At 36.2% G+C, this 26832-nt stretch overlaps 1 protein-coding gene across 6 annotated transcripts in view; it reads left to right on the forward strand.

Annotated features, from left to right (window-relative positions):
* IL1RAP (interleukin 1 receptor accessory protein) overlaps nt 1-7276 on the forward strand; it is a 133247-nt gene extending 125971 nt beyond the window's left edge. For 2 of the 6 annotated variants that reach the window (XM_059064565.2, XM_067034232.1), the window contains one exon: nt 1031-1837. In XM_059064565.2, the coding sequence (XP_058920548.1) occupies nt 1031-1749 (719 nt within the window). In that variant the 3' untranslated portion in view covers nt 1750-1837. Of the gene's footprint in view, nt 1-1030; nt 1838-1891; nt 2052-5912 lie in introns of those variants that run through there. The other 4 variants (XM_067034237.1, XM_067034236.1, XM_067034233.1 and 1 more) reach the window with 4 other exon arrangements.
* The last annotated feature ends 19556 nt before the right edge of the window (nt 7277-26832 follow it).

A 26832-nucleotide genomic window follows, 5' to 3' on the forward strand; every position in this document is an offset into this window, starting at 1 on the left:
CTGAAAAGTTTCTCTGTCAGTGTTTTACCCCTGGCCTCAAAAGCATAGGCACTCAACCTCATGGTCTGTCCACAGTACCTGTTTTCAGAGTTGTCAATGGCTGCCATTTATAAATTCGGAATTCCTTTCCTTTAGAGAATTACATTGTTTAATCTCCTATATCTCACAGTGAGTTACGCACTCCATTTATCTCAAGAACTTTCCAAGAACTTTTTGGTTCTGTCCAAATTCACTGCAATAACTATTAGAATTGAATGCTTCATGCAAAGTCTCAACTAATTGACTGATTTTTACCAGTCATTTTTGTCATCATTGTTGACCCTTTAATTGATTTCCAGGCCAATCCTTCACACATACACACAAGAAAAAAAGAAACAGAATTTTGGTTGACAACACAGTCAATACTATGAACTGTTTTCTATATCCAAACACTTTAAGTAGCAAGAACTATAACTCTGTGGATCTTAGGAGGTAGTAATGCCCTTTTGACCTTTACTGATAAGACTGTGTCTGGAGCATTATGTTCAGTCCTGTTCAGGGTACTATTTTTAGGAGACACATATATATATATACTGAATATTATTAAGAGAAAAATTATATAAGTGGGAAGAGACTTGATACTGCATCATATGGAGAATAACATAAAATTCATGAAGTCATTTAATCTAGAGATGAGAAGAAAATACAATGAGAACACAATAATTATGAAATATTTCAGATATTTTAAAATATCAGATCCAAGGCCACGGGATAAAAGTGGAAGGAATTTCAAAACAAGAAATTATTTACCAACAGAGCTGAAATTAGCTGCTTTACAGGTGGTTAATTCCTCATCCTTAAAGGTAGCAGATACTTTGCAACCATTAATAACAGTAGTGTAGATGACATTCCTTACCTGGATAGATTATTTAACACTTAGATCTTATATTCTCAAGTGTTCATTGCCTGTCCTTTGCAGGATTGTCAACAATGAACTGAAACCTATATAAGTTTTCACTAGGCATTGTCCTATCTTTCCATTTTCCTATAGATACAGTGGAAGCAGTTTTTGACTTCATTCAAAGGAGCCGGAGGATGATTGTTGTCCTGAGCCCAGATTATGTGACAGAAAAGAGCATCAGCATGCTGGAGTTCAAACTGGGTGTCATGTGTCAGAACTCCATTGCCACCAAGCTCATTGTGGTTGAGTATCGTCCCCTTGAGCATCCACACCCAAGCATCCTGCAGCTGAAAGAGTCTGTGTCTTTTGTGAGCTGGAAGGGAGAAAAGTCTAAACATTCTGGTTCTAAATTCTGGAAGGCCTTGCGATTGGCTCTTCCCCTGAGAAGTCTGAGTGCCAGCTCTGGCTGGAATGACAGCTGCTCTTCCCAGTCCGACATCAGTCTGGACCACGTTCAAAGGAGGAGAAGTCGTTTGAAAGAGCCCCCAGTACTCCAGAGCTCAGGGAGGGCTGCAGATGCCTCTCCAGCCCCAGACACAATGTCCAAGCACAGAGGGAAGCCCTCTGCAGCCTGTCGCTGCTGTGTCACCTACTGTGAAGGAGAGAGTCAGCTTAGGAGCAAAAGCCGGGCAGAGATTCACACCCAGCCCCAGTGGGAGACACACCTCTGTAAGCCTGTTCCCCAAGAGTCAGAAACTCAATGGATACAAAATGGCACCAGATTGGAACCCCCTGCTCCCCAGATCTCAGCCCTTGCTCTTCATCATTTCACGGATTTATCCAATAACAATGACTTTTATATCCTATAATTACTGTGTGGTGGGTGGTGGCTGCTATTTCTACCAGCCCATTTTGTGTCATGAACCTATGGGAATAATTGACATTTTTATCATCTAATGGACTATCAGATTGTGTCCCCTTTATTGATTTCTAAAAACTATTTATTTCTAGGAGACAAAAGATCTGAAGGACCCGAATCCAGACTTATTGCCCCTAACGGCCTCAGAAGAGCACACTCTTCTTGGGCCCTAGAAGGTCAGTATGTGTCAGTTGCCTAAAGTCTGATCCTCTCTCTTGCCCAATGGTTTGAAATGGAACAGAGAATTTTATTGTGTTTCCTTTGAGTTTGTTGACCAACCTCATGTTATAAGTCAGTCAGGTGTACTTGGGCTATGACACTTACAGGGTATGTGTATCTTGAGGGAGCATTATGGAAAGTAATTGGTTTTGATGGAAGCTGTAGCACTAAGCTCAACAGAAAACCTACAGCACATTTTACCAGGAAGAACCAAATACTCCCACGCAGGGATACATGGTGTCCTCTGTCTCACTGTAAACTAGTGTTCTCTAAACTGCCTAAAGTTGTTAGCATCAATAAAGTTATATTTTTATGTGATTTCATTTGTACTAACAAATTTTTACCTCTCTCTCTCCCTTCTACCTTTTATGGCTTTTAAATTCATATCTGAAGAGTATTCCCTTTAAGGAGATTGCGGTTTGGTTTGGGTACTAGGAAAACTGAGATGTCTCTTTAGTTTCTTTCTAATGTGTATTACAAGTGATCCAAGAAAGGACCAAAAGAGAGTAAGAAAATGTCTCAAAGGAAATGGAGGTTTATACAAAAATGTCATTATATTTTTAGAAATGACACCTGAAAAATTCAGTACCATTAAGTGTTTAGGGTAGAGTTTGGTACACCAATCTCTTCTTCTCATTCAGAATTCTGAGAATAGTCAATTCAAGTGCCTACAAGGATCAAAAGTAAGAAAAAAGAAAAAAGGGGGCCAGATATAAGTATAATACAATGCTCTCCATCTAGTACCCATGTGTATAGGGACATAGGCATAGATAAGTATTTCTTTAAACATTTTAACACAATCATAAAAGGCACATGGCATTTGATTTCCAATTCAGGGAGATAATAGAGATGATTAAGCCTGGAGGTAATTGAAGAGTATATATTTCTTTAAAAGGGAGCATCCTCTACTCAGCTCCATTTGATTGCTGTCACTGATTTAGCCCCAGTGTTAGAAGATTGTCCAGTTTTTCAAAAGAATCTAAAAATCCAGATTTTTATGCAATCTGTCAATTATGGAATGACTTTAACTTAAAAAAAAAAAAAAGAAAAGAAAAAAGTAAAGAACCAACCAAAACACATGAACATACATTTATCCAGAGAGCCACTAGTTTGTAAATTCAAAATGAAGGTATTCACCCAAAAAACATATGTCAAATGAAGATCCAAATAACCCTGGTGATTCTGAGACTGGCGAACACAGACTGGCCCTAAAGGAAATAATGGAAGACGTTTATTTCCTCCCCAAATTGAAGACATCTGGACACTCAGAATAGGGCTGATCTGATCCAACACTCCATTAAGGAGAAAAAGCTGGAAAATAGTGTTCTTTCCATCTACTCTGTAAAGGGCCTCTGCCTGGTGGCTTTACTGTAAAAAAATTAGAAGCACAATCTGCTGCTCGTGACCAGGAGCAGAGTAAAAGGAGCCAAAGGTCATACCATACATGAGCGCTCACCTTCAGTATATGGGCCCTGGCTGCTAGTGAGCTATGGCCCAATGGGTGTCATCCATTCTCAGTTATTAATAGTGAGTGAGAGGTGGAGAAAGAAGACAGAGTTTTCATCTCACTGATCCTCTTGGAGAGAAATACAGAATTCTATAATGAAAACAGAAACAATTAGATGCTTCTCCTGCTGAAATAAGATGAGGAAACAGGGCCCTCCAGAGTAAATGGGACTCAACATGGAACTTGTAATTAGGAAATGACAGGTCTGAATATCCAGCAGAAAATGATTGAGCGCAACTCGCGTTCTACGTTGCATTTCTTCTTGGAGAGATTAATCCATTCTTGATTTATGTTCAAGAATCTTCACTTGGAAGACAGAGAGTAGTTTCTGTCTAAATCTGTTAAATAGTGGGTAATATAAGTTGTTCCAAATCCCAAGAAGGGAGAGAATGCTGTTACCTATAATCAGTCTTATTCCTTATTAGCACAGTATCTCAAACCATAAAGTATCTTTGGGGAAATTAAGACATTACTTTTATGATTTATAAATTATTTTCTAAGTGAAGAAAATAAGTGAAAGGACTAGTGGCAGAGGCATGGAAAATTACACCTGAGCTCTTATTACGAATGCATAGCTGGATAATCACGGTGTTCTCAAAAGCTAAATGTTGGTCAGTATCAATTTCCATTGACAATATAAGTACAGTGTAAGCAATATAAAGTCATAATTTGGGGCATTAGCTATACAAGGGTCAGAAAGATGATAGACCATACTTGTACTGTATGGAGAAAAGCGATGAGGTTATGTCATTATTCTCTGACCCAACATGCTACAACTGAATGCAGTGAAATTTCCTATTGGGTCATGCATATTCATAACTGAATTAATATTAATATGGTTGTAAGTTAAATGGACTCATTTACATAGGAAAATTGCCTATTTAGGAGTAAGTTTCAAGTCAAGTAGAGATGAATGTGAGTCCTGCTTCTCTCTTAACTGTCTGTTTGACTATGGGCTCTCTGGGCCTCCATCTCTTGCTAGCTAAAATGGAGATAATATTATTAACCTCATTGGACTTTGCGAGCATTAAATGATATAATGCATGTAAGTTCATAGCACAGTGTCTGGTACACTGTAAGTGCTCAATATTTGTTGACAAATTTTATACACATAGTGAAGTCACTCTTGTGGTTGCATAAATTTCCATCTGCATAATTATTTATGGCTTACAAATCAATTTTATTACATCATTTTTTTTAGCACAAAAGAAGTTCAGAGCAGGAACATATTATACAGATTAAGTGACTTTCCTAATGACACTCAGCCAATTAGTGATAGGGTTGGGCCTCTAATCTATGCTTCTGACACCTGATCCAGTGTCAACTGTAGAACTACTCTTGTAAGATTCAATTGGAAGTACCTCTATTACAAAGCCACCTAACTGGAACTATTTAATTTGAACCATTATGCATTCAAATCAAAAAGGCAGTTAATGTAAACCCACACACAGTTAATTAAATGTCATATCAACTGTCTGATGAGTCATCTGGCCTTGTCATCTTATGATTTTATATAATTTCATTTAAAAATATTATAACATCTAAGCATTTAAAAAGTAGAATCTTTTTCTTTCTTCTAGACCCTATGATCATATTATAATCTCCCCACAATAAATAATTTGTATTTTTCTTAATGCCAAGTAAAAATATGTTCACCATTTATCTTAAAAATCAAATACAATCTTTCAGGAGCTATGATTTACATTGTGGGTTCCAATTACTTACTCTTATAACTAGTAAAAACTCTAGTAATAATATATTCACTTACAGTGTGAAGATTTGAGGTGGTCGGTAAAACTAATGTTCCTGAACTAATGTTCATGAAAAAGTCATGAATAATAAATTGAACTAATAATAAAAATGTGTGCAGAAGGACAAACAATCCCTATGGCACTGGTTTCAAACTTTTTCTGTCTAAAAATTGTTTGGGGGGCATCTTACAAGTGAAGATCTCAGGCGAAGCTCCTACTCCAGAGGGACTGATTTATTAGGTAGTGGACATTGTCCAGGAGTCTGCATTTTAACATTGTACCCTTGGTAATTCAGATAAGGTATTCCATTGGTCAAAAAAACAACTACCTATGAGAATTCTTTCAAACTAGTCTTACATTTTTATACTATTCAAGCTATAAGAAGAGAGAGTCTTTATTAGAGTCCAGACTAAGGCTTCTCAAAGTGTATTCTTGATGCACCCACATCAGAACCAGTTTGGTTTCACATTAAAATGCATATTTCTTGACCCCATGCAATATTAACACTCAATATTAGCACTCAAGAGAGTGGGGCAGATTTGCACTTGGAATAAACTTCCCAGGTGATTCTGATGTACAAAATGTTTAGGAACCATTCATTTTTATCTTTCTTTAACTACTCTTTTACCCTTTTAGGATTTGATTTTCTCCAGCCAAGGAGGACTACGAATCATCTGTTTAACAAGGTGTTTACAGGAAGTAGATGAAAATGTAGGACAAGTTTAACCCTTGGAGTTACCTCAGCATAAGGAGATATTTGAATAGATGAGCAGTTAATAGAATATATTTTTAATATTTGAAACATCAAACACTGACATTTGGAATCTGATGGGATTGCTGTAGTTTATCATATACATTAATCAGAATCTCATAAGCTATGCTGTGCTAACAAATAACTCCAACATTTCAGTGGCTTCATACAACAAGACTTATTTCTTGTACATGCTACATGTCCAGGATAGGGGCTTACTTTTTTTTTTTGCGGTACTCGGACCTCTCACTCTTGAGGGCCTCTCCCGCTGCGGAGCACAGGCTCAGGACGCGCAGGCTCAGCGGCCATGGCTCACGGGCCCAGCCGCTCCGCGGCATGTGGGATCCTCCCGGACCAGGGCACGAACCCGTGACCCCTGCATCGGCAGGCGGACTCTCAAACACTGCACCACCAGGGAAGCCCGGGGCTTACTTTTTTGTAGCATTCCCATCTGAAATGTGTAGCTTCCTGTTGTTCTATACTTCAGACTAATTATGACATTTAATACTCTTACTCTTGGCCAGAACTAGCTACAAGTACTGATCTAGTCATAGAGAAGGCTGGGAAATGTGTTTTTCCTGTGTGCCTTGAAGAGGAGAATGAAATAGAACTGGGAGAACACATAGCATTGTCTGTGTCTAAGAATGAGATATTGAGGTTGCCTAAAGAGTCAAGGGACCTTCAAACTGAGATATGTCACATATTTTGATAATGAAGGAAAGGAGGACTTTGCTACCAACACCCCACCTCAGGTTGCCAAAGTGTCAAATCAGACAGTTGTGAAAAAAAGCAGTGTACAGAAAAGTGTAGACCTTGTATTTAAATGTTCCCCAATGAAAAATCGTTGAAGGAATGCATAATAAATATAGCTTCTGGTTACGAGGAAGCATTCTTAAAAATTGGAAAGTTTCTGTATTTGGTTAATTTCCATTCAGTGGCTTTAGTTAGCTCTCTAAGAATGTGATGCTCAAACTATCTGCCAATGAGCCATTTCATTTTTGAATATTCAGGGAGCCTCAGAAGAATTGAAGACATTTAGAACACAGCAGATCATGTAACATGGTCTTTAGAAAGCATCACTTATCCATTTATCTGAAGAGCTAAATAGGGAATTCAAACTGAAAATGTTAAAGCTTAGATGAAGGAAGAGACAAATGCTAGAGTGGGCATTATGAAATCTGCTGCTATCTGTGCATCTGCTCTATGGTTTGAATTCTCTGTATTAAAATCTGAATTATTGTATGACTCCTTTAATAGTGTGAAATAACATTTGATCATGAGGAAAAGCTCTCTTTGGGGTGGTGAAGATCAGTGCTTAAGGAGCTTTTTTTTTGTTTTTAATTGAAGTATAGTTGATTTCCAATGTTGTGTTAATTTTTGCTGTATAGAAAAGTGATTCAGTTATACATATACATATATACATTGTTTTTAATATTATTTGGTTATAAGTTATAATGTTGAACAAAGAAGAGGTTTTATGTTCTAGTGTAGTGAGGAGATTTTTGACACACTCCAAATTCTTCAGAGAATAATCTATGAAGTTTTCATTTTGGACAATTCAAAACACTTAAAAATATTTAAAAGGGAAGAATTCTCTTTGAAATGAGCTCATGGAAAGAAAGCGAAGATTCAAAATAAACTCTGAATTCAGATCATGAGCTATTTTTATCCTGTTCCAGGTGATGGGACCATTAATACTCTATTGGCACATTGAAAAAAACAACATACAATCTGATATGCATTTATTTATTTTTCATTTAAGACACAAAGGCATACATAACAACTTATTACTATTCAATTGTCAAAAACTGTGTTATATGCTTGCAATTAATTTGTAATTTAGTACCATGTTTTGAAACACACCTTGGACAGTGGTTCTTAACCAGAATTAGACATCATCTTTTTAAAAACTGAGGTTACTCCAGACTGCTAAATCTACCACAATGATTTATATGCATAATCTTGTAAAGGATAACTACCTCAAGTTATCCTTATAATATCTGCAAATGTTTCAGTGAAAAATCAATAGTGATATATTACAAATTTGGAGTAAAGAGGTTAAAAAATCCTAATATTCTAGATAATATCTTTTCCTTAAAGTGCAAAACTTAAAACTGATTCCCAAATACTGAAATTTGAGTCTTTTATTTTCATATCTTATTATGAAATTACATAAAATATGAGAAAAAACCCAATACAGATGATAAAATTATAGAAATCATCAATGAAATTACTTAACTGAATAGCCAAAGAAAGCCAGAACACATGTAATCAGTCATCTAGAATAGGAGAGTGTTTAAAATATAACACCTGGCTATAGTCAAAACAATTAGATGACTTTTTAAAAGTACCAGGAGAAAAAAAGGGAGAATAAATGAACCCGCTCAGTTATTCACAAACCTCAGTAATAAAAAAGAGAAGGGTTATATGTAAAAATTCCCAAATATCAGACTTGAAAGCTAAAATGTGGAGTGGATGTCAGGTATGAAGAAATAAAGTTGAACAATCACTTCTATTATAAGGGCTCTTGATACAGTGCAAAAAGTATTAGATTGGAGTCAGAAGACCTGAATTGGAGTAACAATTCTTCTATAAACTACGTGACTTTCAATCAGATACTTTTGCTCTCAAGTACTCAATTTCCTCATATATAAAATGGGAATAAAATATAATACCTACCTCATTGTATTGTTGTAAAAATGTAAAATTATATAATAAATGTGAACCTGTAAAATGTGTAAACTACATGCTTGGTAGTGGGACAATGAGGATGATGATGATGATGATATTATAAAAGAAAGCTAGGGGAAAAGAAGAGGTCCAAAAAAAATCTCCTTAGCCTGCTGAATCCTAGGGTACTTCCCACAGTACATGGTCTACCTAAAAATTAGGGAATAGATAATACAATTTCATATGACTCTAAACACTGAAGACTACAAAAAAAATCATAGTCTCTGAAAAAATAAGAAGTTGAAAAATAACGGTATTTGTTTTGCATTGCCATACAACAAATTACCCCATAGCAGCTTGAAACAACAAATATTGACTGCATCACACTTCCTGTGGGTCAGGAATTTGGGAAAGGCTTAGCTGGGTGGTTCTTGCTCAGAGTTACACATGAAGTTACTGTCAGAGTGTTGGCCGGGGCTGCAGCCATCTGAAGGCTTGACTGGGGATAGAGGATCCACTTCCAAGTGTAGGCACATGGGTGTTGGTAGGAAGCCTCAGTCCCTTGCCATATGAACCTCCCTGTAGGGTCATAGGTTTCCTTGAGTATCGTCATGACATATCAGCTGGTTTACTCCAGAGGAAGAGATGAGAGAGAGAGAGAAAGCCTCAGCGTCATCTATGACCCAGTCTCCAAAACTGTTATATCATTACTTCTGCAATAGTCTATTGGTTAGAAATGAGTCCCTAAGTCCGGCCCAAACTCAAGAAGAGGGGAATTCAGCTCTTGAAGGGAGTACTATCAAAGATTCTGTGAACATATTTTAAAGCCAGTACTGTAACATAGAAAGCCCTTTATTTTTCAGTTAAATTGAAGTTCAGAAAAGGAAAGTGACTGGTTTTTAGCCTTCCTAACTTCATGCCTAACCTGCTAAGCTAACTAGCTGTAGTGATGCCACAACTCAAATGAGAGCTAACTATCTTGTTCTGGCTAAGGCATTTCTTCTGTCTGGTGAGAGATTATAGAATGGGGAAGAATTATATCATCTGCAGTCCTGGTATCTCTGTCTCTGTCTCTCTTTCTGTCTCTTGTCTATGTCTCTCTTCTTTCTCTCTTTCTTTTCCTCCCCTCCTTTCTTTCTGTTCTACTCGACAAAGAGACAGGCAGGCTCTGAAAACTGCAGATGGATGAGATAAATGGAGCTGGTTAGCCATATTCTTGGTCCAGGGTTGAGTCCTGAAATAGAACTTTTATTCTGGGCTTGCCTCTAAAGAGATTGGAAGTGACTGTTTATTCCAAAAAGCAGCTGCTTTAGGAGGAAAGATGAACAGGTAATTGCTCTCTTTGAAGTAACCCAGGTTCTTGTCTTAGCTCTGAAATGAAATGATTATATATTAATAATCAAGTCATTTCTCCCGTGTATCTCAGACTTTTAAGACCCCTACCCCAAATGGATGGAGTTGGACTAGACACCTTATAGGATGTTATAATTTTATGTTTCTTTGGTTTACTTAGTAATGCATAAATAACCCCTCCCCTCTCATATACATACACACCAGCATCCAAGGTCTAGTGATAGTTGGAAGAATATTTAAGAGACATAAGTCTTCTTCTCAATAAGACTTAATAATAATGGATAGTAAAGAGGATTTCTGTCTGTTTAGACCTAGTTCCTGTAACATGCATTTCTCACATGTAAAGCTAAACAGCTTACTTCTGTTCTCCTCCATTATCTGTTTTCTGTCACTGCTTGGTGCCAGTAGCTTTGAGAAGGTACATTAAGTTTACATGGAGCCTCTTCACAGGTCAACTCTGATGCCTCCAACTTCTCCAAACCAATTTTAATCTCAAGTTCTAAGGTCACTACTTTGTAAATTAGATTTTTTTTTTAAAGTGTTACCTTCTGGCTTCTTAACAGCTTTATGCCCTTATCTTTCACCCAAACAAAAATCCAAGTGACCTTTCTATTGTGATATATGTCCATATATTTCACCATGCCAAAAAATAAATGGAAACTGCTTTTGAAATTATATAGTGTATAAACAGCAACATCTATGGAGTTAGGAGATCTGAGTTCTAATTCAAACTATAATTCTTTTACTGTGAGATGCTGAGCAAATCACTAACGGTGCCATAGTTTCCCCATCAATACAATTCAAGGATCACTATGTGCCTTTCTATATCTGACATTCTAGCAGTTGATATAATAATAATTAAGCAAGACTTTCCTGTGCATTTCAGGTACAATCTATGATTCCTTCCAAGTAATCCAAAGTCAGATGTCTAAGGAATTGATTCTTCATAAGTATATAAAATGCTAGTTGAGTTGCCCAAAGTGAATAAAGATCTCAGAGTTCTCTCCTCCCCATTCATCCTGAGTCATTTGTTCATCAACACTTGTTCATCTATTTCCCAAAAGTCTTTCAAAATTTTTCTCTTTTCCCCAGGAATTCTAAGAATATGAGCTGCATACACACTAGCACTCTATTTTCTGAACATGACATGCACTTTTATGCTCTATATGCCTTTGCTAATATTACTTCTGCTTGGAATGCCCACTCTTTTCCTCCTTCATGTTAGAGCTCTGCCAATGCCTCGAGTTCAGCTCAAATGTTTTCAGACCTATAAAATTTCCCTGGTAGAGTTGGATACTCCTTTATCTGCAGTTGTATTGTTCGTAAGACTTCTGTTATTGAATTATGCATTTCTGCATGTCTCTTTCACCTACTATCCTGTAAGTGTCTCTGGACAGATACTATATATTGAATCTCTAATTTAAGCACTTAGCAAGAAGACTAGAACATAACATTTTTCCACTGATGTTTTGTTAAATAAATAAATTAATTATGACCAATATCATTGGAAACAAAGTAATAGAGCCTTGTCTCTTTCTTTCTTCCATCTCCACTCCATTATAGATGCAGTGTTCTATAAAAGGTACCAGTTTAGGATTTTGTTCATCACTGTGTAAAATGAATTTGAATATTGGAATACTGGGGCTCCCAACACCACCTCCAGCACTGCTAAATTTTACCCTTGGCATTGCTTGGGGACAGATGATCCATGATAAAGTAGGGGTAGAAGGAGTCCCAGCTGTACCATGCCTATCCTGGTTGTCACCCCCAAATAAAGGACTCCCATCCCTGGTCCACACTATTTGCAATTACAGCTGATGCTGGAATCAGCTTAATGCTCATTGGCAGATGTTCTACTTGTGATCTTGCTATTAAATAGGCTCAAAATGACAGGACTTTAAGCTGTGATAAACATCTTCTGCCTATAGTGTACCATAGAGTATTTCTCACTAATGTATTTAAGAAGAAGAAAATTAAACCTGTTTATTATTTTAAAATTCAGATGATATGGGAAAAATGAATAAAGTACTGTGTTGATTCAGGGTTAATTGGTAATTAAGAGATCAGTTCTTCCAAACACCCTGCATAATATATTGGTTTACTCTAGGGGTCAAAAAACTTACAGGACAATACATCTTACAGTCCTCCTTTCCATGTTCATCACCACTACTGTGGTTCAGGACTCATCACCTCTTGTAATAGCTTTTCTAGTTTCTCTCAATGACTCTACTCTCCCTTCTCTAAACTCTTGTGTACACTGCCATCAAATTAGTCTTTCTAGGATACAACTTGTACCGAGACACTTCACTTCAAGTCCCAAAGAGTCTGCGCCTCTTTTCCCACAAAATAAAACTTGTTTTGGTTTGCTTTACCCTGCACTTGGGGTACTCTGTTCTCTAGCCTGAGCCTATCTTCAACAACTTACTTCTTTCCTGCTTCTGCAGTCAACACTCCAATCCAACTGAAAAACAATGTTTCTTGAATACTTTTCCATCAATGTGACTTTCTTCCGATTGTTACTTCCTGGGAAAACCCTTCTACTCATCAGCCACATCCACTCTCAAAGTGCAGTTCAAATATCATTTTTCTGATACTATTAGCTGAAAATATTTTCTTTCCTATTAAATCTCTCATTGCTTTTCTCCTGTTTTTTCATTCATTCACTCATTCAACAATATTAACTGAGCATCTACTCTGTGCCCAGCACTTTTGTAAAAACTCAAAACACATCAGTGAACAAAACAGATCAAATGTCTTTCTCTCCTTAGGCTTACATTCTAGTGGAAACAGGGAAAAAGTAAAGTAAGTAAGACACAGAGTATGTTATATAGTGATAAGTTCTAAGGATTTAGATAAAGAAGAGACATGGGATAAGGAGTATTGGGAGGGGACTTTCCATTTTAAATAGTGTTAATAGAAAGCCAAAAGGAGAAGGAGGCTTTTGAGTGAAGACATAAATGAGGTGGTAGAGGAGTGAAGAGACTTAATAGCAAATGTAAAATCCATGAGATACCAAAAAAAAAAAAAAAAAAAAGCAAGGAGCACTGTGGCTCCTTATGGTTGGTGTATGGAGCACAAAGAACATGTGGAAGAACAGGGAATGACGTCAGAGGCACTGGAGTAAAGTAGCAATAACTTGTATCCTTGCAGACCATTGTAAAATCCTTTCAGTTTACTCCAAGTGGAACAACAAAAGTAATCATAGTCTCAGCAGGAATCAGATGGCATATATAAAGTGAGAAATGTAAGGAGAGTTTAATTAATTTTTAATTTACAAATGTGTGCAAAAGGTTGAATAAACTTAATATGAGATAGCACAGTACCCAGTACGAGTAACAGTGGGCAGCATTACTACCCTAGGCTTAAACTGGCAAGGAGAAGGAGACACCAGGGGTGTCTGTATGGAATGGGCTGCTACACAGCAGCCGTGGCTTTCAGGGAAACAGCTAACACTTGTTGACGATATAGAAGCAGGAAGAGATACCTAGACCTCACTCTCCTTCCACCCACCAACTTCTGGTTAGTTCCTCTCATTGTTGACTCCAACCCGAATCTAGAAATCAAGATATCTGGTAGATGAGATCTAACAAGTTCAGTCCCTTTGAACATAAAACAGTATCTAGGAAACACACAAAGATACTTAGATCTGGGATCTCTTGGAGGGTTCTAAATAGAAGAGTGATATAATATACCTTATATCTTATCAGGACATTCTGTCTGTCTTGTGAAGAATAAACTATAGGAGAACAAGAATGGACGTGAGAGGCTACTGCAGAACACTAAGTGAGAGACAATGAGGATTTGGATCAGTAAGTTTAGCAAGGGAGCAATGAGAAGTGGTTGCAAACTATGCATTTTGAAAGTTAAGCTTCCAGGATTTTCTGACATATTAGAAAAAGGATATTAAAATACGAATGGAGCTTAAGTTTAAATTTATAGTTTTGGCCTGAACAACTGGAAAAATAGAGTGGAAGTTTTGATAGAGGAGGAAGATTAAAGATTCAGTTTGTTTGTTTTTTAAGTTCAAAATGCTTTAGACTTCAAAATGATGATGTTTAGAATTCAGCTTAGTGCTGGGAACTTGTCATTCAAGAGAAAGGACTAAACAGGATGTGTTCATACTGAAATACAAATATTATTTCAATATGGACATATTAGAAAAAGGTGGATGTACTGGAAAAAAGAAAAGGTCCAAAGGATCCCTGAGCCATCCCAGTGATGGAAGTTCAAAATGATGAGAAGAAACAAATAGGAAGTCTGTAAAGAAAAAACAAACAAACAAAACCATGAAGAATGTAGAGCCCTGGAAGTCAAGGGAAGATAGTAGTTCACAGTGAAGGAAATGATCAGTAAATGAAACTCTGGGACTGGATCAAGTGAGATGAGGATGAGAATTGACTATCAAATTTAGCAACATATTGGTAAGTTTGACAAGAAGAGTTTTGCAGAGTCCTGGGAGTAAAATCATGCTCTGAATAAGTTCAAAAAAGAGGGGAAAGAGAATCCACCTTTTTCTAATATGTTCATATTGAAATAATTTTGTATTTCGACATGGAAATGCATGTTTAATACTAAACAGCCTGTTTAGTCCTTTCTCTTGAATGGCAAGTTCCCGGTGCTAAGCTGACTCATAAGCATCATCACTTTGAAGTCTTAAGCATTTTGAACTTAAAAAAAGAACAAAACTGAATCTCTAATCTTCCCCCCTATCAAAACTGCCACTCTATTTTTTCCTTTTACTTTTACAGAAAGTAAAATAATTCTTAAAGGAATTTTACTTCAAGAACAGAGAAGTGTATTTTTTTGAGGTGGGAACAGAGGAGTGAATTTTTTTGAGGTGTAAGTGGCATCAAGAAGTGCTTTGTTATTGTTTCCCCCATGCTGATGAAAATAATAACGATAAATAAAGCTTCACCTCAGAGTGGAATTCCTGATTTTGATGTGAGAACATTCAGCACACTTGTATGTTTTTCATCACCCATATTTAGTTGCACATGGACAGGTAGATAAGTAGAAAGGGAAAAAATTAAAGATGCAGAATAGAGAGAAGAAAACTGTTGGAAGAATAAACGTGTATAAATTGAATGTAGCACACAAATAGAAAGGTTTTCTTGGGTCTTCCCTGGTGGCGCAGTGGTTGAGAGCCCGCCTGCCGATGCAGGGGACACGGGTTTGTGCCCTGGTCCGGGAAGATCCCACGTGCCACGGAGCGGCTGGGCCCGTGAGCCATGGCCGCTGAGCCTGCGCGTCCGGAGCCTGTGCTCCGCAACGGGAGAGGCCACAACAGTGAGAGGCCCGCGTAACGCAAAAAAAAAAAAAAAAAAAAAAAAAAAAAAGGTTTCCTTAATTCAGAGTAACAGGAGGTTGCTGGTAGGTAAGTAGATACAGTGCTGGGAATTTGAGGACTGTCTTTTCTGGCTCTCTTCTATTGCTTTCTAAATGAAAAACTAATCAAGGTAATCAGTCTAGAGTAAGAATGAGAGAAGGGGTATTTGAGACAAATGGGCCAGATATGAAATAGTCATCAAGGAGGATAAGAAAGTGAATAGTCCTGGGAAATGTACTATTATTTTGGGGGAAATTAAGAGTCTACTGGAGGACGGTGGTCATGAAACTGATATGAGATCACTCATCATGGCTGTGTGTTTTTTTTTCTACCCATTTGCCTATATCCATGCAGGTGGTAAGTGGGTGGAGATGTGACTTTGACTAGAATGGGGATGGATAATGCCAGCAAAGATATGATTATGTTGATTGACTGTGGAATTTAAGTCACATAAGAATTAAAGTGAGAACACAGGAGAATTTAGGGATAGTGAAAAGTGGTAAGATAAATATATTAGAGGTCTTGGTAAGGTCAGATGATTGTTGGAATACGAGTATCTAGGTCAAGTGAGCTAGAAAGCTAGGAAATGATAGAGAGCAGATGCTTGAAACTGAGATTATAAAGAAATTGAAATTATTCATCTTCATGACATTGAAGGTAAATTAGTGCAGTGAGGAAGTGAGGTAGATGGAAGATAGGACCACTAGTGAGGAGGAAATCAAGAACTGAGAGGCTGAAGTATTGCAAACATACTCTACATGACTATTTGAATCACCAAGAATTAAGGCAGTACTTTTGAAATAGTGACAGAGATCCAGCTGTTAAAATCACAAGATGAGTGGAAGAGATGAGGAACTGGGATATGATTGCATTCAGGAGGCTATCTGGGTGGTATACATGAAATTCAAAGCTGGAGGATTTTATAGAGGAGGGACGACAGTGGTCTAGAAGAAGCAACAAAGAGCAAGGAGGACACATTTTACTGCCGGACCAGTTGTATAAGGAGTATAGGAAGAAAATACCCACTACCTGAGAAGGTTAGAGAAGAAACAGTGTCTTCGGGGCAAACCAGCTTCTGTTAGAGTAAGAAGAGAAGGGAATTTACAGAGAAGAGATAAAGGACATCAGAAATTCTATTGCTGACCATGACTTCCAGAGGCCCTGGTGAAAGTGGCTTGAAGAAGGGAAGGGAATGAGATCAAAAATGGGGAAGAACAGAACCATGTGTGGATTGTAATGCAGAAGATGAATGTATTCTCAGAGCCTTGGATTTATGTGTCACCTATGATGAAATTGGTCTGATGGATCCCAGCAAAGAAATCGATAGGAGATTGGATCAGGTAGTTTGTTTGGGGGTTGGGGAGGAGAGTATAAAAAGACCTATGAGGAGGGGAGTTTAACTATCTTGAGATGACCAGAGAGTCTTTTGTGGCCATAGCTGATGCAAACAGAACCAGAATACAAAGGGGTTGGTCCCAATATTCTCTAGGAACAAAAAGGTGGTGACACTGTGTGTGTTGGGTTTAGAAGGATTTGGGGTTCATTCCAGGAGCACAAACAATTCTGGGGCTCTCTCCTGACCCATATTAATGGAATTGTAAGGGATAAAGACTAGGTTCTTTTTTTCCTGTCCTGTATATAATGACTTGTTTACATGTTTTATAGGGCCCTAATAAGAGTTTCTTGAAAGCATGGTTATTGTCGTTTGCATAGTTTCTCCATGCTCCCTAAGGTCTCAGCCATGGTAGGCGCTTTATAAGCCATTGTCCTGCAATGATCAAGCCATCCTCGGTTACTACTGAACATTAACTTTTGTATTTCAACCTAACTTTGCTGTTGTTTTTTAAAATTTTTATTGGAGTGTAGTTGATTTACAATGTTGTGTTACTTTCTGCTGTACAGCAAAGTGAATCAGTATACATATACATATATCCACTCTATTTTAGATTCTTTTCCCATATAGGCCATCACACAGTATTGAGTAGAGTTCCCTGTGGCATACAGTAGATCCTTATTAGTTATCTATTTTCTAAACAGTAGTGTTTATATGTCAAACCCAATCTCCCAATTTATTCCTCCCCCTCTCCCTCCTGGTAACCATAAGATTATTTTCTACATGTGTGACTCTAATTCTGTTTTGTAAATAAGATCATTCATACCATTATTTAAGATTCCACATATAAGCGTTATCATATGATATTTGTCTTTCTCTGTCTGAGTTCACTCAGTATGACATCACTAGGTCCACCCATGTTGCTGCAAATGGCATTATTTCATTCTTTTTTTATGGCTGAGCTATATTCCATTGAACGTATCAACCTAAATTTGTACAGTATAATTTTTAAATATTTTGCCCTTAGAATGCCTAGCGTCTCAAGTGCCCTGTCCCTGCCAGAAGTGAAAGTGCACGGAGGTGGTTACTATGAGATTTAGCCATAACAATAACCTACTCTCGTTTCTCCAAACTATCACACTCTTTAACCATCCCTATGTCTTCCTGTCCCCTTTGCCTCAAATGCCCACTACTCTATCTCCTACAGCTACTTGTTCTTATGGAACTTTTGTTCATTCATTATTTCAGGCTCAACACATATATCACATTCTTGGCAAATGCATGATGATGGATATTTTTTCTTTTTTACATCTTGGTATCCATTCCATTTCACAGTAATAAAATTCTGATTTTTTAAGGGTATCCAACTCTTTCCTTCTTTCAATCCTTGTTTTACTGCTAGGATTAGATTCAGAAGGGGGTATATGATTTAAGCACACCCAATCAGTAGTATTTCCCTGACTTCTATAATTAGTTTATAAAAGCCACATGGCCCAAATCCGTCCAAATAAATTGAAATGGGATTACTATTAGAATTTTCAGAAAGAAGTATAATATTTTGATGGGGTTACTGAGAGAATAGGAGCTGCTACGACCTTCCTTGCTTTGTGGGAAGAGACCAACTGAATAAAACCAACAGAGGACCCAAGAGATGAAGAGAGAATGACTCCTGAAGTACTATGAGTCCCTGGATCCAGCAATATCTAAAGTATTTTCTATCCCTGGACTTTTCAATCATATAAAGTAATAAATTTCCTTTTTTTCCTCTTAAGACACTTGGAGTGGGTGTCTTCCATTTATAAATAAAAGAATCATGACTAATACAACTACTTTATATGATGGAGAGTCAGAAGTCCTTTGTCCAGTAATCAAAGCCCAAGCTCCCGAGAATTATTGGGTCTTCTAGGACCCAGAACAGAAACAGTGAGTCTCTTAGGCAGTGGGAAGAAAAGACCTTGTGTAGGACTGTTTTCCTCAGCTCTAAACCTTTACTTATGATTCCCACAGGATGAATAAAGCAGTCAGGCCATTAATGCAGAGATAATTAGCAAAAGATATTTAATTAAGGGGAAATTCTTCTTCCTTGTGAAAGCCACTCAAAGTCTACAATTAAAGGTTCATTCAATTATGACAGTGCTCATATTCAACACAAGTCGCGTAGTCTGAAAACAAAACCTGCCCTTGAGGGAAACAAAGAAAATTTTAAAATCAAAATATTTCAAAGGAGTCTGCTTCCTACTACATTTTATCAACCTGCTTACCCTTAGGAAGAGTTTTCAACATATTTTATTCAGGAGTTTCAAATTTTTATTCAGAGCTATAAATAAATTAGCTAATCAATTATTGTTAATTCGCAACAACCCAGAACAGAACAGAGTAAGGTTACACATAAAGGGTACAGAGAGAACTTCTCCAAATACATTACAAAATTTCTTTCCAATTTTAAAGAGCAGATCAAAGAAATATAGTGTAAGTTATTTTTGTGAAACACATTATCTTTTGAAAAGTTAAAAGAAAAAATAAACACAATCTTTTCCTCTGGAGTATAACAGAATCATAGTCAACAGCATGTCCATAACATACTACAGTGTTTTGTTACACACACCCTCATTTGGAAAATCCTAGACTATATATCTGCATTCAAAATTATTCAGGGAATTACATTAATTGCATGAAACAGTCCATAGTGACTGGCCATAAAGCTCAGTTAACCACAGATAGTGACCATCTCTTGAAACACATTTGTGATGGCTTACATTGATAAAACTGTACTAAATAAAGCCACAGCTGTACACTTTATAAATAGTTATGCTTATAGGCAGTGTTTTCCTTTAGAAGAGTAAAATATCTTCTTCCATCTATGTAGACCTTTTCAATCTCTCTGACTTTAAAGTTTTCTGTACAGGATTGTATTGGGAAGCAGCAGGATACGTGCTGGAGAGAGGAGACGAAGGACAGTAGGGTCTACCTACCCTCACTGACCAACATCATGCCATTCCTATGACAATCAGAAGCTGGTATAATTAATTCAAAAGTTATGTAACCAAAATTCAGAGAAACTAACTTGCTCAAGATCCAACCACTATCAAATGGCAGAACTTGTATTTGAAAACCAAAGAAATCTAGTTCCAAAGACTAAGTTTTCTTCACAGATCAGGCTATCTCCTAACATTTCAATCAGCACTATTCTTAAATGGTCGTTTACATTTTTGGCACCAATGTCATATTATGATAATGAAATATAATCAAGAATGGCTTAATGGTTAATCATCTTTATTATTTTATCATTACAGATCACAGATTATAATAAGACTACATAAATGTTCTTGTGAATCCAAATGTAACTTTCTGTTATGTTATGACAATAGCAATAGCAATAAATCACATTTATATAGCATTTTACAGTTTCAAAATATTTCCACATACTCTGCCTCCTTGTGATTCTGTTCTTGTAACAACCTGTGAAGTAGGCAGAACCAATGTTATTCTCACTATTTTAAAGTTGAGGAAATTGAGGAACAGAGAAGTTTTTGCTCAAATCAGATGACTGCAGAGCCTATATGAAAACATAGACCATTCATTCATTGATGTACTCACTCTTTCAAAAAATAATTTAGCATATCTATTATGTGACACTATTATTTCTTAAGCAATATCCAATCTACTACTCATTTCATAAATTAGAACTTTACATTAGACTATACAAAATATGTTAATCACAGTGCCTACCAGGCCTAATATCTTTCCAAGTCCCAACCTATCACCTCTACTAAAAGAAGCTGACTTGGGTTGTTCTTTGAGTCAGCTCAGTAACATAGACTGGCCCCAAAGCAGCAAATCCAGAAACTGGCTGCTAACATATGATGTGGTCTAGCATAAAATATCTGCTTACAGGGGCAATGGCTATTACATAGGTAGAAACTCAAAAAGAAGCAGACTGAGGGAACAGAAGAGTCAGACTTCTGGTCTAAAAGACAGACTTAATAGAGCAGAAGTTCTTGCTCTTACTTTGAACACATACTAATGTTGGCTAATGTATTTTAAGCAAATTAAAAACAGTTAGATAGCCTATAGAGCAATAAAGGGAAATATCCAGATGTCAGAAATAAATAAAAAAAAATAATCCCAAAGCCATAGCTATGAGCAAGAGTTGCAACATGTTGCCTCTGTGAGCATAAGGTTATATGCCTTAGTGACTTGAATTTTTAATGTTATATGCAAAAATTGGTCAAGATTTTAATCCCCACATACAATTAGGACTGTATCTGAGCTCTTCGTATAAACTGGAAGCCAAATAAGTGCTGCTCTGTATATGTGTAACATCTTAAAATCTCTGAAATCTCTTCTCACTGAGCAATGGCTTCTGAAGTCATAGGCATGAAACAAGTGACCTGTAAGAGACTGAGATCTTAGTCCTATACCTGTGTGCAACCCTAATTTATACCACCTGAGCTATTTGGAAGAACCCCAAGTAGAAAACCTGATTAAAACAAAGTTGGAACCAGCCTACCCATAAGACCTAAGCAGAGGCAACCAGAAAACTGTCCCATAGAGGAACTTCCAGTACTCAGAATTTGCACAAGATTGCCTAGGAAACTGATGACTGAAAATGTTCTTATCAGCAAAAATTGAGGCTAGCTGACTTTTGGAATAATATCATCAAAGTGCTGAGGGAAAAATAAAACTGTCACCCTAAAATTATATACCCAGATAAACTATAATTCAAATCTGGGGATGAAATAAAAACACTACCAAAAAAATGCTAAGTGAAAGCATTGTCCATGGAATTTATGAATAAGAAATATACTTAGGCAGGAAAAAAAAATAAACCCAGAAGGAAGCAGTAATATGTAATAAGCAAATATGAGCAAAATTTAAATAAATAAATAAGCACAGTATTAAATGTAAATTTTTAAATAACATTTTTTTTGCATGTGTAAAAAAATGAGGTGGAATTAAAATACTAAATAGTAATGTTGAAGATTGGAGAGGAGTAATTTAAATGGTTGTTAACATACAGGAAATATATATGGATTATGAATATATATTTATACATATGTAAGTAAAAATAAAGAAAATGTTATACTCTAATTTTATATTAGTGGCTGCCTCTGGAGACGAGGAAAAAAAATGGGCCTGAGAATGCTTGAAATTGTGTTCAACCTTGTAGTGTTTTGTTTCTTTTAGGAAAAAAAAAGAGACTTGAAGCAAATATGACAATGTTATCAGTTGTCAAGTCTGAGTGGTGAGTACATACGTGAGTATTTTTAACCATGTTAGTGCTTTAATTTTTTTAGTGTCTCCGTTTTTAATTCATATTAGTCGCTAAAGTGAAGGTCATGAACTCCTGCTTCTGTTAGATGTCAATAAATAACTCCAACTTAGAGTTTCCAAAAAACTGAGCAACAAATAGTCCAGGTTCATCTGAGCACTTTCATCATTTACTGACACATAGGTCCTTAAAATAAACTCACTTGACTTAAAGTCGCTAAAGAGAGTGTCTATTGCTTTTAATTTGAAAAACTTAACTTTATGCATACACATATAGCTCCAAGATACACTAACAGATTTGAAAAAAGATCAACGTTGTCACAAATATATAAATTTTATTGGATTAGATTTCATTGGATTTGATCAATTTATTTCAACATTCACTCAGATAAGCACTAAACCAGACATGATGAATATGAAGACATGTAAAGCATGAAACTTATTTTCAAGAAGCATATCCATTGGTTGAGTTGATAAATGAAGAAACAAACAAACAAAAAAAAGAATACAGAGTAACAGATACAAGGAAGGATAGAAGAAGAGATGCAGGTGCCTGAAGAAAGAGTTTTTCCTGACTGGACATGGTGAGGGAGGTTTACTCAGAGGCAAGGATATCAGACTGATCATTTAAAGAATAAACTGGGGTTTAATAAAGTATCTCTGTTTGATTCAAGATACATCTGAGACTGGCTTATCTATAATTAAAATATTCCAAAGGAAAAATCTAAAATATCATCTTTGAAGATCATAAAATTGGCATCCTTCCCAGTGGATTTACATGACCCTGAGGGTCCTAGAAAAATCTTTAATGCTTCCTCAATATTAACTTTGTTGCAGTAGGTGATTCAGATACTCCTAGATTCCTCAGAACCTGCTAATGGGAACTAAGTTTCTAATTTATTTGCAGGATTATTTTTATCTTATTTATTTAATTTAGCAATTATATGTTTATTTTTCACTGTTTTGAGTAGGATGCTTTGGACTACAAATATTAATTTACTTAAAACTGGAAGTACAGAGGTAAGACAGGACCCAGTGAGGTAAGACAAATGGTTGAACAGTATAAGCAAGTGGGTAGATGCATAGATTCCTACTATACCTTCACTCTGCTACCCTAAGTCTTTGCTCTTCTGCCTGAGAGAGGAGTCCTACATCACTGACATGTAGCTACAGAATTTCCAGCATTTACTTCCAGTCACATTAACATCCAAATAAAGTGATGCGTTCTGTCTCTTTCTTATTAGGTGAATAAGTATTTGGGATTATAGTCTTCCTGATGGATGTTTTTCACTGTAAAATGTCCCTCTTTGTCTCCAATAATACTTTATATTTTAAAGTCTACTTTGTCTGATATTAATATAGCCACGTAAGCTTTCTTGTGTTTAAGGTTGCATGATGTATCTTTTTTTACCCTATTATTTCCAACCGTCTGTGCTCTACATTTAAAATGTGTTTCTTGTGAACAGCCTACGGTTCGGCCTTTTTAAAATTCAGCTTTTTTAATCTTCGCCTTTTAATTGATGTGGTTAGTTCATTTTCATTTCATGTAATTATAGATATGATTTACGTTTTCTATTTAGCCCATTTATTCTTTGTTCCTCTAGTCTTTCCTATCTTTTTTGGGGGGTGGGCGTGGGGAGTGAATCACTATTTTTAGTGTTCTTTTTCATCCTCTGAATTGTTATTTTAGCTGTATTACTTTGTGTTATTTTTTTAGCTAGTGCTGTAGAGATTACAATAAATATCTTTAAGTATTTACAGTTTATCTTCAAATAATATAGGATATTACTTTATGAAATCTTAATATAATTACATTTTGCCTTTTCCCACCCTTTATACTCCAATTGTTATACATTTTACTTCCACATACAGTGTACATCATAATACATTGTTATTATTTTAAGTAGGTAATAGTACAGTTAACCCTTGAACAACACAGTTTGAACTGCACAGGTCTGCTTAGAGGCAGATTTTCTTCAATAAATATTACAATACTACATGATCCACAGCTTGTTGAATCCACAGATGTGGAACATCATATATAGGGAGGAGGGCAGACTATGGGATTTGAGCATCCTGGGTTTGGGAAACTGAGGCGGGTCCTGGAACCAATCCCCCACTGGTGACGAGGGACAACTGTATTTTAAATTTAAAACTACATATAAAAATAAGACACTCTTTGAAAAGCATTTTTATATTTACCCACATATGTATCTATTCTGATGTTCTTTATTTCTTCCTGCTCATCCAGAGTTCCATCTGTTATCTTTTTTTTTCAGTCTGAATAAATTCAGTTAACATTTTGAAAAAGTTTTTAATAGTGTAGGTCAGCTGGAAACAAATCCTCTGATTTTTGTTTCTCTGAAAAAGTATCTTGAGGGATATTTTTACTGAATATGGAATTCAAGATAGTTTTGTTTTGTTCATCTTTAACACCATAAAGACTTCTGGTGAGAACACAACAGTCATTTGTATTGCTGTTATTCTCTATGAAATATGTATTGTATGTATAAAAAGTTATTTTAAAATATTATATGTATGTATTAAAAACAAATTTATTTGATATAATTTGTATAAATTAAAATGTACACGTGTGTGTATTAATAACATTTTACATATGTGGGTATATATATATATATATATATATATATATATATATATATATATATATATATGTATATCCATATAATCACCATCCTAATCAAGATATAGAATATTTCCAACATTCCAGAAAGTTCCCTCGTGCCACTTTTCAGTCAATTCTCATTTCCTTCTCTGCCTCCTCTGCCAGAGGTAACCTTTTTCAAAAAAATTATTATTATAAGACAAGTTTTCCCTTCTCTAAAACTTCATATAAATAATCATAAAGTATATGATTTTGTATCTATGTTCTTTCACTCAGTATAATATCTATGAGATTTATCCATACTGTGGCATAATCAGTGGTTTGTCCATTTTTAATGAATAAATAATATTTTATTGTGATAATAAATATACCATAATTTTTAAAAAATCATGTACTCTTCATGAAATTTTTTTAACATCTTTATTGGAGTATAATTGCATTACAATGGTGTGTTAGCATCTGCTTTACAACAAAGTGAATCAGTTATACATATAAATATGTTCCCATAGCCCTTCCTTCTTACATCTCCCTCCCTCCCACCCTCCTTATCCCACCACTCTAGGTGGTCACAAACCACCTAGCTGATCTCACTGTGCCATGCAGCTGCTTCCCACTAGCTATCCACCCTATGTTTGGTAGTGTACATATGTCCATGCCACTCTCTCACTTTGTCACAGCTTACACTGCCCCCTCCCCATATCCTCAAGACCATGCTTTAGTAGGTCTGTGTCTTTATTCCCATCCTACCCCTAGGCCCTTCATGACATTTTTTTTTCTTAGATTCCATATGTATGTGTTAGCATATGGTATTTGTTTTTCTCCTTCTGACTTACTTCACTCTGTAAGACAGACTCTGCCACATCTTCTTTACCCATTCATCTATTGATGGACACTTAGGTTGCTTCCATGTCCTGACTAATGTAAACAGAGCTGCAATGACCATTTTGGTACATGACTCTTTTTGAATTATGGTTTTCTCAGGGTATATGCCCAGTAGTGGGATGGCTGGGTCATATGGTAGTTCTATTTTTAGTTTTTTAAGGAACCTCCATACTATTCTCCATAGTGGCTGTATCAATTTACATTCCCACCAACAGTGCAAGAGTGTTCCTTTTTCTCAACACCCTCTCCACCATTTATTGTTTCTAGATTTTTTGATGATGGCCAATCTGACCGGTGTGAGATGATATCTCATTGTAGTTTTGATTTGCATTTCTCTAATGATTAATAATGTTGAGCATTCTTTCATGTGTTTGTTGGCAATCTGTATGATATGTGATATTCTGACATTTAACATGCTTAGTATTCTGCAATCTTCTTGGTTTCATGATTGTTTGACATTAACGGGGAAATTCTCAGTCGTTATTGTTGCAAATATTTCTCTGTTTCTTTCTTCCTTCTCCTTATATTCCTGTTATGCACATGTTACAACTCTTATATTTTTCCCACAGTCCGTGAACGCTCTGCTCTGTTTTCTTCAATCTCTCTAACTCAGAGATTCTTTCTTCAGCTGTGTCCGATATACTAATAGGCTCATCAAAGGCATTCTTCATTTTTTGTTACAGTGTTTGGGGTTTTTTTTTTAGACTATAGCATTTCTTTTTGGTTATTTCTCTGGATTTCCATCTCTCTGCTTACATTTTTAGATGTGTTCTTACATGCTGTCTATTTTGTTCATAGAGATCTTAGCATATTAATCGTACTTGTTTTAAATTTCCAGTCTGATAATTCTAACACCCCTGCCATGCCTGGTTCTGATGCTGGTTTGTATCTTCAAATTGTGTCTTTTTGCCTTTTGTTATTTCTTGTAATTTTTCTTAATAGCTTGACATGATGTACTGTGTAAGGACAGGAATAAAGACGCAGACACAGAGAATGGACTTGAGGACATGGGGAGGGGGAAGAGTAAGCTGGGATGAAGTGAGAGAGTGACATGGATGTATATACACTACCAAATGCAAAATAGATAGCTAGTGGGAAGCAGCCACATAGCACAGGGAGATCAGCTCTGTGCTTTGTGACCACTTAGAGGGGTGGGATAGGGAGGATGAGAGGGAGACACAAGAGGGAGGAGATATGGGGATATATGTATATGTATAGCTGATTCACTTTGTTATACAGCAGCCACTAACAAAACAATGTAAAGCAATTATACTCCAATAAAGATGTTTAAAAAAAAGAAAACTGCAAAAGAAAAAGAACTGCTGTAAATAGGTGTTTAGTAAT

Source organism: Kogia breviceps, chromosome 5 (genome assembly GCF_026419965.1).
Source record: "Kogia breviceps isolate mKogBre1 chromosome 5, mKogBre1 haplotype 1, whole genome shotgun sequence".
Lineage (NCBI taxonomy): Eukaryota > Metazoa > Chordata > Mammalia > Artiodactyla > Physeteridae > Kogia > Kogia breviceps.